General features: G+C 40.8%; 1 protein-coding gene across 2 annotated transcripts in view; it reads right to left on the bottom strand.

The window, feature by feature from the left end:
- The window catches only part of PTPRN2 (protein tyrosine phosphatase receptor type N2), a 2,289,968-nt gene that overhangs the window by 42,740 nt on the left and 2,226,719 nt on the right, over nt 1-20,509 (bottom strand). For both annotated transcript variants that reach the window (XM_086941498.1, XM_086941499.1), the window contains one exon: nt 5,696-5,760. Coding sequence is in view for 1 of the 2 variants with exons in the window: in XM_086941499.1 (XP_086797625.1) it covers nt 5,696-5,760 (65 nt within the window). In the remaining variant the exon portion in view is untranslated. The remainder of the gene's footprint in view (nt 1-5,695; nt 5,761-20,509) is intronic.

Genomic DNA, 20,509 nt, shown 5'->3' on the forward strand with positions numbered 1-20,509 from the left:
GAAAATGGGAAATGGAAAGCAAGATTTCATGTCCAGGGCTCCGCGGCCTTTGATCATGTTGATGAACACTGCAACCTCAACCTGGGCCTCAAACTTCTCAGGCCGGACAAAGGAGGCCTGGGCCTCCCAGACCGGGCCTCGATGCGCCTCAGAACAAAACCTTGGGCCGCCTCCCAGTGTGACAGCCTGGGAATGGTCCACCTCAGCAGGGCTGTCATGGCCGCTTTGCCCTTTGATTCTTCATTTAAACTTCAGCCAAAGCGCCAGGTCAGGGGATTTCACATTGCACTCCCCCATTGATAGGGGAGGTGGGCGGGGAGGGTCCGCGCTGAGGGCAAACTGGGGGTGACCACTCTAAACCGGACTGCCTTTCTTTGGCTAGTTTCACATGACTTCTTGTATTGTCAAACACTAAGCCGACACTTAAATGGAATTTGACATTACATGCTACAATGGAGTCAACACATGAAATTTGTTAGTGTTCCTAATACGAAGTCAACCCTACCCTAAAGGCTTGAAAATCCTGATGTTAGCAAATACACCCCATTTATTTACCACCAAAGAAAATGCCAGTTATTGTAAACGTATCTCTCGCTAAAAGCTGATGTCAAATGAGCTTGACTCTATATAATCTCTTGTGTCTCAAATATCACTTTTTTCATCGTCCATATCTTCTGTTTATGGTGAGTCATTTTACACATGGAGTAGATTCCTTCGTGTGTTTTCATCAACAACTTTTGTACGACACTGATAAAATAATACACTAAGGGGGCATTATTCTGAATCATATATATCACACTGTGACTTAAAGAAGACCATGAAAACACAGATATCTTAAAATCTTTCACAATTATATAAATACACATACATACGTCCACATGCAGACACATACATATATAGTGTGTGCATAACCATAATTGAAAAAATATTATCAACGGATATTTCGGTTTATTTTATGATTATTACGTTGAATAGGGTGCATAACAAACACTAATTAATTTTAGAGGCAGATTTACTAACACTTTATGTCAGGTGTGTGTCACAAAAGTGATGCAAACAGGAGCAAAGAGTTGTTTTGGGATTTATTTTTCAGCGCATATCCTATTTTCTTTGGAAAGTAGATCTAAAGTAACAGAAAGTGCTGCTTTCTACTACTTTGCACTACTTTCAGTCAATGGTTGGTTACATAGGTGGTGCATGAACATTCCACCAATGGAGGTAGAGAGCATTTTGCACCACAAATGAATGCCTTCCTGAAGCAGGTGTAAAAGTTGGAGAAAAGTCTTCTTTTCTCAAACATTGTCAAACTTTTCATGCGTGCTGTACTTTACAGCACACATACAAAGTGGGAAACACACTTTCTCTTGCAATATGGCGCAAGAGAGTGTGCGTTGGCACAAGGAAGCAAAAATTACACTCGCCCAGGGAAAGAGAGCTACAGTGCCGTTATTTGGTGGATATGGTGCCCTTCTGCTCTCTCACTTTCAGTCGACACAGCAAATTGTTTATTGTGTGTGTGCAGTGTGAAAACTTTGATAAAATATATAGTTCTAAGAGTATTCCATATGGGTTACATTGGATAAAGAGTTCGGGCATGGTTAGAGTGACGCTTCCATATCATGTCAGGACTTGGCGTACACATAGTCAGGTTTGTATGGAGCATCACATTTAAGTATTTATTTTTTTTATTTTATTTTAGGAGTTTTGTATAGCGCTAGCCAGAAGCGAGGGCATCGGAGCGCTTTACAGCAGTTATATTACAGGAATCACAAGACATCAAGTACAGAAATCTCAAATAAACATCGGTGAGTAAGTCAGTTCGGAAATCCCGGCCTGTAGAGCGACATAGAGGCATGGCAGTCCTGTGAGCCTCGCAGAGTGCACAACGGGGTATCTTTTAAAAAGCAATATATATATATATATATATATAACATGAGAATGGGGAAGGTTTTAAAATAGATGGATTTTCAGTTTGGCTAGAATTGCTTGGAACTGAAGTCACTGTAGAACTTCCTCTCACAAAGTTCTTTGGGAATTTGGCCCTTCTGGGCACCTGTCTCTCATTTCTTTTTTATTTTATTTTCTCTATGTCCACCCGTACAAATTTCACTAGGTCTCCCACTTTTTTCTTAATCGTGCATTCCCTTCTGTTTAAATCCCTCATACTCTCTCTCCCTCATTCCATCCTCCCCTTGGTTTACCAATCCCTCCAAATCTTTCAGGTCTTTCCATCACTTCTCAATGTCTCCCATACATGGTATGAAATATCCACTCCTCTGTACATACAACATTCCAGAACTGATTTATGTTCCCTTCTGCAACAGTTGGTGGGTTACTTTTGACAATCATTTGTGCTTGTTGTCTTACCATTGTGCAGTGACAACCATCGAGGAATCTTAGCCCAAATGAGGTCAGCCCTTTAGTCGGGTAATGAAACCCATGCAGACCACAGTCCTGCACAGCAATGTGGAGTCACCCAGCATTAGCTGAAAAATCGGGCCGGGGGAAATTCTGCCCTTTTTCGGAAGCCTCATCTGTCACTGGAAAGTTGGAATTTGTGCAGAAAATCTGAGCAAAATAAGAGCAGGCAGGGCAGAGGCTCTGAGAAAATGCTAGATAGGCTCTCCAATGTAGAAGGGGTTGTTTTACAATTTTGCACCTCCAGGAGAAGGACGTTGGACCTAGTCCCCAGTCTCAGAATATATCTGATGGTACACCACCATGGTTGGTGCAGACGCAAGAGGAGATATGGCATCTATTGAAAGTACCTTTAGCGTACCCTTTCCCACTTCTCACACTAGGCTAAATCCCTAGAACAAGGACCTCTGGAAGGAAACTCACTGTGCAATGGATACCACCATAAAAAAATGTTTGGATGCACACATTTTTGGTTCCTATGTTTCCCCTTGGTGCCTTTAGGCTAATAGAAGGAAAAAGGGAAGAGTGCAGAATATTCTGCCCCCAAGATATCACCAAAACATAAAGGCCCGAATTACGATAGGCCTCTTATTCTGATAGGTGTTTCACAGCAATAACCAGCTCAAATGGAATTTTCGAGATACGCAGTGTTTCTACTGATCTTCTCATTTTTTTAAATGGAGATTTCAGGTGCTGAAAGCAGGCACACTTTCTCTATGCAAATTTGGGTGAAAATTAATAATTATCGCGGGAATCAGGCCCAGGATGACCAATTTCCCAGTGATTTCAAATTCCTAAGGTACTCACTGGCTCTAACTTGTCATGGGCCAGAATCCCCTCTAAAAATGTGTACTTTTACAATGTAAGACAAATATGGGTTGGATATATGCTAAGCAGAGAGGCAATGAATTCATAACGTACCACTATGAGCTACAATGCCAATTTTCCTCAGAACTAATTCATGAATTTATAAACATCATCCCTGAATAACTTGAATCTAAACGTTCAAGAAGAGATTGTCTCTGATACTGGATGGATAGCACTGAATATTCCCGAGGAATTCACTTCCCTCTGAGACTGATGCAGTTAAAATAGAGAGAGTCATATCACAATATTTTTGTTGGCAGTGCTGTAGAGTAAGAAAAATTCATGAAAATGCCAGGCCTAGAGGTATCCTGGTGGTGTAGTTGAGGCTGGGAGGTGTATTGTGGAAAGGGCTGCAACTGCTAGGTGTCGTCTCCCTGGGGGAAACTATTTTCCAGGTGTATCAAGGCACCCATTACATCCATATGTGTGCAGAAGCAGATTTGGGATTGCGTGAGGAATTGGAGGTGGTAATTCTGGGCCCATTATATAGTTACCCATTATAGCCTGGGAAACTAGGAGTAACTAGTATCTGGAGAGGAGTTACTAACTGGAAGAAGAAACTCCGACACTGGCATATTCACATACAATAACTTGCTAACTCAGAATGGGGGCCTGAAATGTGTACCTCATTTGACTCAACGCCCTGACTGAATTGAATACCAGCATTTGTAAAGTGCACAGCTACCTCCGGAGAGGTGTGCTGGCGCTGGGGGCCGTCGGAAAGATTAATCGAGCTATTGCCCAGAGTCGCATGGTGCTGGGCTAACCTGCCGCAGGCTCTGGGGATCGAACTGTGAATGTCATGGTCTGGATGTTAGGCGGCCTGGCCGATACGCCACACCCAGGGCCGGACTGGCCATAGCGGGCACCGGGCGTTTTCCCGGTGGGCCGCTAAGATAGGGGCCGATTTTCGGGCCCCTGGGGGCCGTTTTTGTTGTAAGGACTTTTTGCAGCACAGCTGCAAAATGGGCCCTGTAACAAAATCGGCCGAAACCGGCCCTGGCAAACAGCTCGGCCGCTCCCAAGGGGACCGGCCAAGCTCTTTGCCAGGGCCAGTTTTGGTTCCCAGTCCGGCCCTGGCCACACCCTTTCCACATGAATGCTTGCAAATTCACATACATCCCTTCATTTCTTCAAAACTACTTATAGCTAAGCACATTGCACAACTATTATTAGTTTACCAGCATTGTTATATCATTTGCACATAGGGCAACAAGGTAACTGGTGCCGTTTTGGCAATCTCCAACCCAACCTATGACCGGTTCTAAAATCCTCGCCAGCCACACACACATTCGGGGTCTGTCGAAAATTCACCTGCCCATGGATATCCTGGAACCCAAAATGGGAAGGACTATTAGCACATGCATTTCGGAGAAAATGGGAAAACTCTGGCTAGTACATGCAGCTGAAATGTTTCCTTCTTCACTCACTGCGCATGCGCTGTCAGAAATTCGCTCACACATATTGACTAGTGCATCACCCTAAACATTTCCTTGGCTATGATCACTACATCGAGTCATAATTACCTCAATTTGGCACTAATGGACCAACTGCAAAGGGTGCCGCTAGTATATAAAATCTGCCTTATCTAAATGATAGTAGGTCGATGTAATGGTGGGATTGGTGCAATGATTTAGTTATTCACTGTAAATTGGTGTTCAAGGTTGTTACATCTATTCAGACCAAAGAGATGAAGAACGGTAACCATGGGAAAAAAAGGCCAGTACATGAAACACACATAGCAATGACTTCAAAAACACTCACACACACAAAAGAATCATGAGCCAAGATGTGCTAACATTTAATTTGCAAAAGTGGTAGCAAATTTTGCACCTCATTTTTGTGAATAAAATCATTGATTCGTATTTTTTCTGAAACAAACAGTGAAGAGCAGAAAAGAGCTATTCAAGTCTGTTTTTGCACACTAAAGGTCGCAATAGGAAAAAAACTGAATCTCCACCTTTGTGTGCACATTCTGGGCATCAGCACTTTTTAATATGGCAAACATTAGTCTGATTCTAATATCCTGCCAACAAATTAGTAAATGTTTTTTTATGTGCTTAATTTCACATAACACTCCACTTTTACTCCTCATGTCCTTAACCATATTTCCTCTTTCATAATGAAAGAGAAAGACAGCAAATATTCAAGTTGTTTGCAGGAAGGGCAATGTTGGGACCATGAATTATAGTAAACAAAATACGCTCTGACATACATTTTAAGAATGTTGAAGGTCACCTCGGATTTCTAAGACCTTATATAGGAAGTTGTCTTTCAGCCTCGTTTCTCAATATGGTCATAGAAATCCTCTGTGACTGGCAACATCCTTCTAATGTACGCCAGGGTACTTTTTCTCGTATATTTTAATTACACAACCATAATTTTGGTAGTCAAGAGTAACATAACTCACCTTTTGCCATTTTATTAAGAACCATGTCTATCAGGATGTAGGTCCCGCTTCTTCCTGCGCCATCACTGTCAACACAAAAGAAAAAGACGAAATCCATCAGCATTCCTCTATTCGGAAACAACAATACAGCTGTGGCGATGTGCTGTTATTTGATGTATTGAGAGAAAGAAAAAGCATGACAAAAGAAGCGAAAAAGAGAGAGGACAGCTCATGAAAAGAGAAAAGGGATAAGGGGCCTGCAGCGGCTTTAAATCAGCGCAAGCTGTTCATGTGGGATTAACTATTGTGCTGCTCGGTTCATTCTCCTTAGCCGAAGATAATGCACCTTTGTGTCAGGAAAAACATTTTAAACTACAGCAAATTTTGTAATTCGCAAATGTAGAAACAAACTTCTAAATCGCACAAATAAAGCCACTTTATGTATATTTGGGTATCCGATTAAGTAATAAGCCAAAGATTTAAAACTAATGGCTAGAGACTAAAATAGCGTTAGGAGCTCCATGTGAACATATAATTCTTCTTAAACAAAACCCGAGGTGTTATTCCAAACATATAGGCGAACAAGGCCATCGCCTAGTGGCCATCTGCGTTCAATACTAGTGTACTTGGTTGAATTAAAAAACACATATACACATAGCAACCCAACGGAAGTACTCTAGCGGATTTATTGAACAAAATAGGAGGCACGGCACAATGTGAATGATAGCACTCTTTATGTTTTATAGTTTCCCATAATAGGCAGTAAGTGTTTAAAATGTATGCTGTTAGAAGGGAGCGAGCAGAACTTTAAAAAACAGTACTATGCCTTTTGAATTTAGGGCTCAGTTCCCAATTTTTGAATTAAAAAAAAAAATAAGCACCAGCTTTATTCCATCACCTGGGTGCAGATTGACTTTTTTAAAATTCTTAACGTTATACAAGACTACTCCTGGAAACAATCCTAATTAAGTGTATGCACAGATAGATCCAAATGTGTGCTTTTATTAAGCAGCGTTGGTTAAATTTACAGATGCAAATGGCTTTGTGAATCAGGCCCTTCATGTGCTTGGAATGGCAGTGATTAACTCAAGAGCCTTACTGTTTGAACACCCAGGACATGCACTAATGAATGATCTGCAAGGCTTTTATCAAACAATAATTGCCCGTATACCCAGTTATGGACCATGAGCCACAGGTGAGGGTGCATAGCAGGTACATAGGCAAATATCTCAATTACACATCTACAATGTTCACTAATGCCATTCACAAGTGGGCACCGGGAGCAGCGGTGTTTCACAATACTCAAACGAGGATCTAGTGATAAAAATCCTAACTGAAATGTATACTTTGACAAATGTATATTGAGGAGAGCTCAACGCCACAGCTGTTGGTGGTTGACGAATTTAAAGGCATTTTTAGGGTATGAAAGCAGTGCTCACAGCATGTAATAATATCTGGTAGCAGCTATTAAACCAGAAATAAAATCTTTAGAATTTGTTGTTCAAGAATCTTCCAAATTTGTACGTTTGCCCACACCTGGCCAATTTTCTACTAGGCATTATCATCACCAAATACTCCCTATTGCTTCCTCCGCGTCAGAAATTTATGATCTGGTATGATCCAGATTCTTTGACAATCCAGTGAACCTTGAGTGAACATTTCTTTCCACACATAAGAAGAAATGATCAGGCCTGTTAAGCTGGTAAGGCTTCTGGCCAAAGAAGGAAAACAGCCATATTGCTGTTTCATCTTGATAATATCTTCACGCATCATATCGTCACATCAGCAGGCCCTCGCCATTGAGTGCGTCTCTCCAGCTTGAATATGACTCCAGTCGGTGCTTTCGATCCCATACGTTTCATTCAACCAGGCTTCGTATACTCTAAGTGCAGTCCTTTGTTGGAGTGTTTTTGCATACACACCTGAGAAATCGGTTCAGGGGGCAACAATGAGAGGGTATATGTCTGGGCCAAATGTAGGGTCGAGCTTCGTTCTGCTGCCAGAGTGTTGAGCCTATAGAGTTTCTAACTCATACTGTTTATAAGCAGTGGCGTAGCTTCGGGGGTGTTTGGGGTGTTAAACCCCCCAATAAATGTTTTTTTCTGAAAAATAGTTGGGTACAGGTGCTTTCATTTGGGTATTGTGAGATGTTAGTCCGATTTCACAAATATTGGGTATTTTACAAAATAATGTGTTTTCTCTCTTGGTACTCTTATCAATCCGCATTCCTCTCCCTTTCCACTGCCCCTTAGACCCCTCTCATGCACCCTGCTTGTCCTATAATGTAGTTTAAACATGACATGCCAGCCTGAATGTCGGAAAATCTGAAGCTCAGACTCATGGCATTTTCGAATAGAAGTCCTTGTGATTCTAGATCGCCTCAGTTTACGTTGTATTTTATGTTCTATTGAAGATTTTATAACCTTCCTGGTAAACGGTTGTTTTCTGAAACCTATTTTGAGACCTGCTAAGTTTAGACAGTGTAGAGCTGCCTTGTTATATTCGAAATTGCTTCCATCTGTTTTTATTTGCCTGGCAGTAGCAAATTGTATTCAACATCCTGTTAAACACGTGAGCGCTTTATTATGGGGAGGGGGGAGATTGCACATGTACATTTCCTGCTATTGTTCTTTTTGCACATTTTAGTTGCAGTTTTAGATATAAGATTCCTTGCTCAGTATATGGACAGCTTGACTAAGATTTGTTGTCTCTATTTATCTCTTTCTGTATCTCTGCCGGAGACTTTTTTTAAATGTATTTTAATATGGTTATTTATTGTATTTGGTGCTATGCATTTTACTTGCGTCCCAAATGGCAATAAAGGAATCCTTGCACATTGATGCACATGCAGCCTTATATTTTGTACCCCTTGAAGGGTTTTACAGAACAGTAGGTTGGCTCCTCTGATCCTCTAGAAGCCCACGGCTCCTGCTCCACTCCTTAACCCCTTCAGTGCTGATGACGAGCCCAGGCTCGTCATGCAGCACGGTGCTCGTGTGCTCATGACGAGCCTGGGCTCGTCATGAGCCGTGGAACGCTCACACGCGGGGCTAATTCCCCTGCTGTGCTGAGCGCTCCATAGCGCGGGCGGGTTCATGACGAGCCCAGGCTCGTCATGAGCACACGAGCACCGTGCTGCATGACGAGCCTGGGCTCGTCATCAGCACTGCGGCGCCGAGCGCGGCCCCCCTCCCCCCCGCACCGCGGGGGAATTAGCCCCACGGCGAAGGGGTTAAGGAAGTTTGCACACTCCAACTCACGACTTTGCAGAGAAGGGGAAGAGGGTTAGTGGGTACTAACTCTATTAAACATGAGGCCGCTGGCATTACCATGCAAAATGCCAGTGGATGGAAATCATATTCTCACTTGTGTGGGATGCGTCAGAGTGTAGGTGCACATTGAAACAGGACAAGCACTTCTTCAGGAATGAGGATTGGGGATCCCGAGTAATTGAGCCTCGAGCACTAATGTATCTGATATGCTCTTGGGCACTGTACGACCATGCAAGCCTAACATAATGCTGCCTCTTATCACTCCACTGACAAATTCTTATACAGGAGTGCAATTACAGCTTATCACCTCCAAGTTTGACATATGAAACAGTGATATCATACTCCATGCATCGTTCATGCTGTTACTACCCAAACTGAATTGTTCTGGGTTCTAAAGGCTCTCTCTAAATCATCTATTCCTTCAGCAGTTTTATATTTGCAAACATGTATACTATTTCCATAAAGAGGGAGTATACAATAGGGAAGGTCTTGCACTGCAGACACCACTGCTAGGATACCTCTCCTTTTCTATAATGTCTTTTTCCAGTCATCTCACTGACCACACATTAGCAGCTGCTCCTTATCTAGGCGTGTATACCCGCTATGCTCTCAATTCCACCTGTTAGCAAACTCTAGCCATTGTATAGACTCCTTTGTGGATCCTTGTCGCTGTCAATGTTTATGAGTTTTCAGATTTTGAATACTCTGATTGCATTTAATAAGCCGCCAAGAGCCGCCCCTTTTATGCTATGTAAATATAACCTGGAAGGGGATGTCACAGAGCAAATCCACACAATTATCAAATCTCACAATTTTATTTGAACTTTTTCAAGTAGGTTTCTTACTCGGAATAGGATCATACTCTGTTTCATTATGCCTAACAACAGGCCCCCACATGGGGGTTTACCATGACCTTCCCTGTACCTTATATCTTTAGATATTACACAAGCCACCAAACATTAAACCATGAAAAATGTCTCACCTGCATGTTAGGCGACATACTTATATTAGTTAGCATTTTTTGCTACCTACTGTTAAGCTATAGTTCACCTTCAAATCCATTTTCTAACACTTGAAAGCCAGTGATCTTCTCTCTTTACATTCTTTTTGGTACATGTTACTGTGTTTAACACTCCTGGTTCACCACCTTGGTTTTCACTTATTATAAATATACAGCTATTTTCTAATTGGATTACACCAGTAGAACCCAGACCACAGCAACCAACTTAATCTTTAATTCTTATCTGTCTCTGAATGTTAAGACAATGGTTCAAACCACACCCCACAATGATAAATGACATGGCCAAGAACTCTTGTTTCAAACTCTGGGAATCATCCATACACTAAGAAAATTGGGTATTAGCTGAGAGGGGTGTCAGGTGAAATACAAATGTCACCAAATTAACCTATGCTTATCTCTCTGGTACTGTGGCACAAAACGCCAGGCTTAATTCAGAGGCTATGTGTAAGGTATTTAGGCAGTACTCAAACAGTAAAAAATTGAAAACACAACACAAGACAAAACCAATCTGGAAAAATTGAGTAAATAATAAGATGACACCAAAGCAACAAAAATCTAATCAGTACAGCAGAAAATATGATCTTTTTAAAATTGTAGGGGAAAATAGCACCTAAAAGCACAAAGCGCCACTAGCGGTTATCTGCTCATGATGCACTAGAGTCCAGGCCACCCCAATGGAAAACAGGTCATCTAAAGGGGCCAGGTTCATTCCACTAAAGAGTTACTTTTTCAAGTCCGGATGAGAAGCTGCTGTTCTCGCTGCATGGGCCAGGGGGAGGTCATTGTTGGCTCGAGGAGCAGGTTGGGCATCGTGGATGGTCACTGTTGTGTCAAGAAGATATGGCCATGACTGAAGCCTTGCATTGGTGGACATCATGGGCTGTCGATGTCAGAGCAAAGTTCAGATCCCATGTCGGTGTTCGTCGCAGACATTTACTGTGGGCATGAAGAACAGATCCAGCTAAAGCTTCCTTTTGGCGGTCGTCATGGACGGTTGATTATTGATGTGAAGAGGTCACATTCCGGTCACGAAGAGCCCAAAACCTCTGTACCTTCACCTTTTCTTCATGATGAGTACAGCTCAGAGCCCAAGATCCTACTGTTTAGGAAACTTCTCAAGACCTATTTGTTCCCACAGTAGTGATTAGACTGAGCTCCTCCTTTGGTCTGTTCGCGCCGGGATGCCCCCGGGTAAGCTGTGCGCGCTATAAATTTCATATAATAATAATAGCTTGAGGTCAGCCACGAGTGTAGGAGCTGGAAGCACCTCTTGGGGATCGGGACTCACTCCAACAGAAAGCAGCAGCAGGTCTCAGCCTGATCCAGGCAGGTCCAGTTGGTGCTAGTCAGCTGGGCAGTTGCAGGGAGGATTCTGGAAGCTTGTTGTGTCCATTTTACTCGAACAGGAGATCTGCCAACTGAAGCTTGGAGTCACTTCTGGGGAGTCGGGGATTAAGGCAAGCAGATCCAATCTTCCTTCTTCAAAGAGCAGGACAGTTCTTCATCTAAATCGTCCACAGACCAAGGAGCGTTCTGATGAGTTGGTCGGGAGGTGCCACCTTTATGCTTGGTGCTAGCCGTTATAGTGGGGAAATGCCTGGATTTCCCCCAAACCTGGTTCTGGTACATTATTTTCACTTCCCCTGGTCAGGGCTGCAGACTGTCTATAAAAGTTTCGTTGGGGATAACTTTTTAAACTTGTTGTATAAAATGTATCTGTATGCTTTTATGATTTTACCAAACAAATCGAATAAAGCTAATTTTGAACTTTGAACTTTGACTGTCTATTTTGCCAACAGTCAGCCTGGTGTCAGGTTCCTTTGTGTGTGTGCTGCAAGCAGGGCTGTTTGAAGTGTAATCTTTCCCAGCCATCCTGTAAGACCCTCTACCTCCACACATAGACCTCCTTTCCCTCAATATCTGGAATCAATACCTAGCCAAACAGGATAGAAGTCGCGTGACCCTGGACACTGGCACAAAGGCACATTTGAGTTAGGGAGATAAATAGCAACTTTATAAAAGTGGAATCTTCAGAATAGTAACTTAAAATCAGACTCTTCCATTAAAGAAGATTTAAAATTACAAGTCATTTGAGTGTAACAGCGTTTATCTGTCTGTTCCCAAACTGAAGTTAGCACTTAAGTGTAATAAGGCAACCCAGTGTTACTCTATGGGAGATGTTCTTATGGAGACAGCACAAGAACTTTACCACTGGATCAGCTGGGAAAAAGTGCACAGAGTCCTAAAAGCCAACAAAAAGGGCTCAGCACAGGAGAGCATAGGAAGGCAAAATCTGAGGTGAACCTGCAGAAAGGGCCAGGTCCAATACATACCCCTTCGGAAATCATGAACAGAGAAAATTATATATTTTTCCCAATGAAAACGCAATAAAGAGTCTGAATTTTATGTCTTATATTGCTGTAGTCTGGGATACATTCTCTGGTGTACAAGACTGGATCAGCCATACCAGACTATTTGAGACAACATTTATTGCAGACATATAATAATTTCTTTGGGTTAAGACAGGGCATTCTGCTCACAATGAAAAGCAAATCAGTCTATAAATGAACTAAAACGCTGTTAAGGTAGCATTTACGGTATCTGTGTCTTCGAATTTTGTGCCACTATGGTTAGGTTAGAATAAGAATAAACTACATTTAAATGAAAGAAAGGCAGATTGTTGTAGAGCATAAGCAACCTGAAGACACAAGGATTGGGATTTACAGCCAGATGTACATAGGGAACAGTTTGTGATTACCAAATAACGAAGTTTTGCGATTTACTATTTGGTAATCGCAAACACAAACGTACAAATGTGTGTTTAACACAGTGTACGATTCCCAGTGGGTCAAAAATAAACCTACCACATTATTATTCATGAAGTAGGTCTTGGTTTGAAACCTATTGGGAATTGCAAAAATCCCAGGGATGGCGAGCTGCTGGAGTAAGATGATCACCTTGTCTGTGATGGTTTTTTAATATTTTTATTAAAGCAACATATTTTTTTTTTATTGTCACCCATTTGCCTTGAAGGAAAATGGGATGCGTTTCAAAAAGAAAAATGAAAAGTTTTCTTTTCATGTTTTAAGAGTAGGTGATGTTCATTGTACACTTATTAGTACATACACCTGGTGTTGAAATGCCGACGATATTATGATCAGTCTATGACCTTTGTCACATCATCCTTAAATTGAAACTAATGGAGATAAAAGGTATTTGTTGAACCAATTGTTTTAAAAGGATGGACATTTGTTTATACTTATAAAACTGTGGCACCGTATGTAACTTGATTCACTAAGTCACGTCTTTATGTTTGTTATGTTTTTCGCATGTATGACAGTCATAAACAAAAGGAATGATTATTTTAAAAATATGACTATAAATTGAATAACTATTGAGTATGGTGTGTTGATTTAAATTAAGGGGCGGATTACAATGCCGGGCAGAGTTTCCGCCACCCGACATTGTCTCGGTCAAGGGACCAACCGACACCCGGTCGGCGGTCTCGACTGACTAATTAGGATGCAACCAAACACTGTTCAGTCGTATTCCTATACTTTACAATGGAAGCATGTATTCTGGTCAGAATGCATGCTCCCATTGTAAAATAGGAGGTGCAGTTCATCCCTGCACTCCGTGGCAGCCACGGTGCAGGGATCAACAGTGGAGCACTTGGCCTCTAACTGGAGGACCATGCACCCAATAGGGCCCCCAAAATCGAGTTCCAACAGTCTTTCTGTGTTGGAAAGACCGGCACGGAAAGTTGCCGAAACATGAGCGTAATTCCAGGGATGGAAAGAGCCACCCTTGGGATTCCTGGTCACATTCTGACTGGCGGGCTCTCTGAGCCGGTCGGAATGACCATTCGGATTCCTTCTGACCGCCTCCATCATAATGAGGCGGTCTGAAAGGAATACGACTGGCATATTACGATGCGGTCAGAAAGGCTCTGACCGATGGTCAGAGTAATTTCTGACTGCATTGTAATCAGGCCCTAAATATTTTAAATGAGTGCTAAGTATAGATTATAGTACACAGGGGTCTCCAACCAGTAGCTTGTGAGCTACTGTAGCTTTCCTGCTACTTTAACTAAAGGAATGTTCTGTATCTTCGTTAGATCAATTCTTGTTCATACTGAGCAACTGCATTACCCAACAGAACACTTTGTAGCTGATATAAGGTTGCACAGGATGCATAACAGTTCGATGACTGAGCTGGGTTACACTGAGAGAAATACCCTTTTGCTTGCTTCCTTTCAAAGTCATTTGTTCTGCTTCAGGTTCGAAGGTTCAAGTTTTGGTATCACCATTTCAATCCAATTGTCCTCTGGCCAATTCTAATCATGGGTTAGGGAGATCATTTTGTCTAAGAAACAGTAAGAGGGATCCTCTCATAAAAAACCCTTATCTAGCCAAGTAACCTGACCCACAGAGAACCACATCCCAATCAGTACCTTTGGATGATTTGGAATACCACCAAGAAAACATCTCCCTTTCGAGAAAATATACTAGGCTTAAGGAAGACTTCTGATCTCATGTAAGATAATTAGTTAAGGCTGAACCTCTGCATTAGAGATGTGATGCATTGCTTAGGGCCATAGATAGTTACCAAGTTGATCAAATCAGGAAGAGGAAAACCTTTCTAGCTGCACTAGTCCTGACAGAGTACCTGACAACTTCTCATATTCACAAAGACAATTTCTTAAACTGGAATTTCGAACCTAGCCCCACTTACGGCCTCCTGTAGCCAAGAGTGAGCATCTGTGGGTATGGTAACTTATTTCAGTAACAAGAGTGAGAATTCCCGATAAGAGAACCTTTTGTTTTCCATAGATTTTCTACCAGGATAGAGTATCCCAATGTTGCCTTTCTAAGAAGCTGGGGTAGTTGAACTGGCCACTCACTACTTTCCCCGTTTGTCTAAATATAACAAAAATGCACTGAAACAGCACAAATATGTACTTATATAATTGAAAAAATACATTCAGATAACACTTTGGTTAAAAGTTCAGATTTAAGAGGTTTGAAATTAAAAGTTTTAGTTCAACTGTGCTTCATCTGGCTCCACTAAACACTAGAAACTCTCATTCTTTTAACACACGGTTAAAGTGGATTATATTAAGCATATTCAGCATACATTTCTTTTTGTATCTCATATTTAGAAATACCTATAAAGTTCCAATTAATTGATGGAGCTTTATTCACACCTAGTAGGTATAATTCCAGGCTATAACACTCTATTGTATGCTTATAAACTGAAGCAGATTTAGCCAATAAGCATTTAGAAACTTTGTACTCAATGTATTGTGTTATTTACAAAATAATAACTCTGCCATACTTATATATAATGACATTTAAAAAGTATCAAATGATGAATGTCTGTGCGAATCACATTAGTTATGTTCAAACACTAGATAAAATCACAAAATGGATTAACACTTCTTTTACATATTCTCTGTGCAGATTTTATAGCCGTTTTACTGAAACTATGCTTTGTATCATTGTAAAGACATTTGTAGTGCACATTTAAAGATTCTTATGTGTTTGTTTCTGCATGCTAAAATGTTAGCAATATGTTTAAATAAACTCTTGAATTGTATTAAATTTAAATTTATCTAGAATGCTTTTTTGATGTTTTATATGATTTTAAATGTGTGATAGTTATGGTAAATAGTACACTACTGTTTAATTACAATGCAGTTTTGATTGTATTCCCAATATAAAAGTTACAATAAATACATATAATACAATTTTATCTGATGAAATCACAAATGAACAAAAAAGACATTTTGGTATTGATGTTAAAGTGTGAGAATAAGAAATTAGAAATGTACTCAGAAAATTGGTTACACTACGTTTAAGTCAGATAAAATATTTGTTTTGACAACTGACGTAACACTTATGAGTAATGTTCAGACTGAGGGAGAAAAGTATAGCAGTACATATGAAAAGGAATAAAGTTGAATGAAAATATTTCAGCTATATTAACTATATTGTTTTATTTATTTGCATTGATTGTCAGGGTGATACTTCGGGTCAAAATGCTGTACAGCAAACAATGGCTGAATAATATTATCTAAGAATTAAACATACTTTGAGACATGTGGTGACCCCAAAGGTAAACAAAATTTGATAAACAAAATATGATAAACAAAACAATGTTGTCTGTATTCAGTATGAGATAAAGAACACTGCTCTAGACCATAGTTAATGCAGAACTGATTTACAGATCCATTATAGCTAGTAGATGTTTTAGAGTATATGTGCATGTATTTAATCCCAGTTGTAAAATGACTCAAATAGACTATATATAATGAAAAACTATTCTTATTTAATGAATCGTTTATTTTACAGTATAAGAAAGCTGCTCCCATGCCTTACAGTGTCCTGGGGGTTAGGTGAGTGTCTTAAATCATCCTAATATAATGTAAGTAATGGCAATTTGCAAAACATTTTTTCTACCGAATACATTATTTTCCAGCTTCACAAGACATACCCTGTCTTGTGGGCCGTGGGGGGAAGATGGCGGCCGGCTGAGACGCTCGTCGCGAGCTCCGTAAAAGACTCCAGGTAAAAACGGGCTGAAAATGCTTCTCAACTGTTAAACCTTGCCGGAAAGCATGATGTGTCTCTGGGTACTGCAGCGGAGTAATTAGTAAAGCAGCAAATCCCCTATGTGCTCGCATTAATCGGAAACAAATAAACATTTGGACGGAACCCGTTACCGTTACCTGACCGATGCGTACTGTGTAGCCGAGGGTAGCGGTGTGGGCAGACTCGGTAGCGGTGGAGGCGGTGTGATTTCAAGCTCAGTGTTGTGTGTCCCTCGCCTGTGGCGGTCACTGAGCAGCACCTCGAAGGGTGGCTGAACCAAGTGAGAGGAGGCACCGGAACCACATGATGGGGTGGGTCGTGGCTCTGGTGCGGCAAAGCCTGGACCCGGCAGCCGACCCGGCAGCCGATCCTTCAGGCGGATTGTGGGAGAGAGCTCGGGAAGCTGCCCAGAGCGGTAGGAGGAAACTCCTCAGGATCGGTTTTCTCTTCCGGGGCAAAAGCGGCGGCGGCGGCGGCAGCGGCAGAGAGCTCAATACTGCTGTGCATGAAAGTGACTACATAGAGGAGGCAGGAATTAGAGCAAAGCATTTGGTGGGAGCACCACAAGGCGATAACTACGAACTCTCCTGTGTGGGGCATTGGGAAAATCGGACACCCATTCTTTTTGAAAACCTCAATCAAAGGATTATACTAGGAGAAAAGTGTGGAAGAAGACACTGTGAAAGTGTCACAAACATAAAACGGTCAATAATTCTCTGCTGGATGAGTGAAAAGAGAGGTGAAAGTCTCTCTCCCAATGTAGTAGTGGAAGAAGAAGGTTACATACACAGTGAGTAACGGGGAGGTACAGAGACAGCAACAGAAAAAGGTGGAAAAGCTGAAGTAGAAAGTCAAGAAAATCAAGAAAATATAGATTTATTATCACAAAACCCAGGAAAAACTCACAATAATCACATCACTCTAACGTTGGGAGAAAAAAATAGCGTTAAAAATAAAAAAGGAAAAAGCCCACAAGATCTAGAACAAGGAAGATACAAGGAGCTGGAACCTTTTTCTCTGTACCAGAGAGATCAGAAGAGGGAGTAATGAGATCAGCATATTGCCTCAGGAATCAAAACCTAAGCAAACAGAGCCTTCTACAACCTACAAAAAAAAAGTGTATGACCCCTAGAAGCACAAAAAAAAACGTGAAAAATCCCCCACGTTCAGAGGAATTGACAGAGAGTATAAAAAGCAGAGGATCGAGGAAAAACAAAGATCAGAAAATAAAGATTACTCCATCATTAAGATCATACTTTAAAATACAACAAGTGGTACAAGTAAGAGGAGGAAGTCACGGTCTAGCAAATAACACGACCGACGCAACAGATATAAAAAATACAGCGGACACAGCTCCCACACAATTTTTAGCTCTAACATCAGACAATCAGAGCGTCAGCCCCATCTATGAAAAAGAAGTGGAAGAGTCTGCAGACATGGAAACACTAACAGGAGGAAACATGCAGTCGCCGCCTCCTCCAGATCCAATCACAAGTGTGATTTCCCCAATGAAACAATCTTTATTACTAAACTTGTCACCACAACCAGGACATCTATCGCAAGCAAGCTCAAGTGCCACACCACAAATCGAAAATGATCAAGAGACCCAAGAAGATGAGCCTGAGCAGGAACATATGGAATATATAGACAAAAGCAAGACAGAAAATTTTCTAGAACTGTGCCTGGATAAAATGATGGAAAAAATAATGGGGGAAATGAGAGAAAAATTTGCAATCTCTGAAACAAACCAGAACAAAATACAAGAGGCTGTAGAAAGTTTAGACCAGAAATGAAATGATTTAGGGGTCAGAGTCACAGCGGTTGAGAACGAGTTGGGATCCTTAAGCAAAAAAGTAGATACAAACCAAAGAGAAATAAGACAGTTAAAAGACAATGAGAAAGCAATCAAGGAGAAACTAGAATCTTTGGAAAACCAAGGAAGAAGGAATAATATTCGCGTGCTGAATGTCCCCGACAACTCAGAGGGAGCAGATATTAAGGCCTATGTAATATCTCTACTAGAAGAATTTCTTCCCTGGACAAAAGACTGTGATTTAGCGGCAGACATCGAACGAGTCCATAGAGACCCATTCAGAAAGAGTAAAGAGAAGAAAACTCAGGGGAAAATCTTGGTAAACTTCAGAACATATTCTCTGAAGGAAAAAATACTGAGTGAGGGTCTAAAAATTGGGAACTTCAACAAAGTCAACTGGTCATTTCGTATCCGATCAGATATCTGTAAAGCCACGCAAGACAGGCAATGGGAGCTGGGGCAGTATATGCAGGAGCTGAAAACTCTCGGAGCAAGTGTACAATTAAAATTCCCCGCCTCCCTTAGAATAATGTGGCGAAATAAAATGCACAACCTAAGGGAGCCAAAAGAGGTAGAAAACCTAATTCAACTAATAAAAGATCAAATTAAAATCGACAAACTAAATAAGGAATAAGCAATAATGCAGGAGTTGAAGGAACAAACTCGTTGCACTAAAAACAAGAATGAACTAGGAAAGTTCTCAGAGACAAAGAAACATTTATAATAGAACAAATATTGGGAAGCACTTACGCATTAAAATCAAAAGAATGAAATACCTGGAGAAACGGAGCACGAAATCGGGTGTAATAACACCTGAAAGAAGAAAAAGGGAGGCTTCCCCATGGAGGGAACCCAAAGTAACTCGCAAGTGCAAAATGCAACTTTGTAAATACACACGGGTGGGGAGCAAAGTAGGGAAAAAAGAAAAAAAAATCCTCAAAACTGGAATATAAAAGGAACGGTAAGGGAGTTAAGGGCTGCCTCAATAGAAACAATAATTTAAGATGGTAAAAGAGAAATCAATAAAAATTCTAACATGGAATGTTAACGGGCTTAGAACTCCTTCAAGAAGAAGAAGGATTATGGAATATCTGAAGGAAATAGAAAGTGAAATCATTATCCTTCAAGAAACTCATTTAACAAATGCAGAGTGGACTCAACTGGCAAAAAATCTGAATTGGATTGGATCAAGCATACATACAACACAAGAGTGCAATATAAAGGGGGTGGCAATTATCATAAAGAAATCCCTCAATGCTAAAACAGAAGTTAATAAAGTGGATAGTAATGGTAGATGGGCAATTGCTAAAGTCAGAATTGAAGATCGCATTCTCACAATTGTGGGATATTATGGCCCTAATAGGGATGATTCTGAGCCCCTTAAAAAACTATATTCTGAACTTCTAACATTCCCAACCCCAATTATTATGGGAGGAGATTTCAATCTCATAGAAGATCCTAAAATAGATAGAATCCCTCCAACAAAACAATGGAATCTACCGAAGATGAGGGAATGGTTAGGGATCTACAAAAAATACTTAATTTTGGAAGACATGTGGAAGTTAAAAGGTATAAAAAACTACCCATATACCTTCCATAACAAAAAATTAGGACATACATTTTTCTATTAAACAAAAATCTGCAAGATAATGTTAAAAGCATTGAACACCTACCCGCACACTTATCGGACCACTCTGCAGTTCAGCTAAATATAACACTTCCTCAACCACATCTGGCTAATAGGTGGACAGTTGACCGCACAATTCTTAGAGACGAACAATGTGTGGAGAAACTCATAACAACCTCCTGACAATATTTTCAAGATAACGCAGCTGGTACATCAAAAAGAGTAACGTGGGATGCTTACAAAGCGATAATAAGAGGCAAACTGCTCAGCTTGGGTGCTTACAAACACAAAACAAAAAAACAGGATATTAAGAAGCTGGAAATAGAAATTACAGAAGTTGAATTACACCTAGAAAGTGATATACCTCAAGAACTGAGGGAAAACCTAGAAGAAAAGCATCGCAACTCAAAAGAGAACCTGACAAATTATCTAGAGAATATAGTTAAAGAAAAATGGGAGAACAGTAAACTAGCAAATCATGAATATGGAGAAGGTTGTGGGAAATTGCT

This window comes from Lissotriton vulgaris, chromosome 10 (genome assembly GCF_964263255.1).
Source record: "Lissotriton vulgaris chromosome 10, aLisVul1.2, whole genome shotgun sequence".
Classification (NCBI taxonomy): Eukaryota; Metazoa; Chordata; class Amphibia; order Caudata; family Salamandridae; genus Lissotriton; species Lissotriton vulgaris.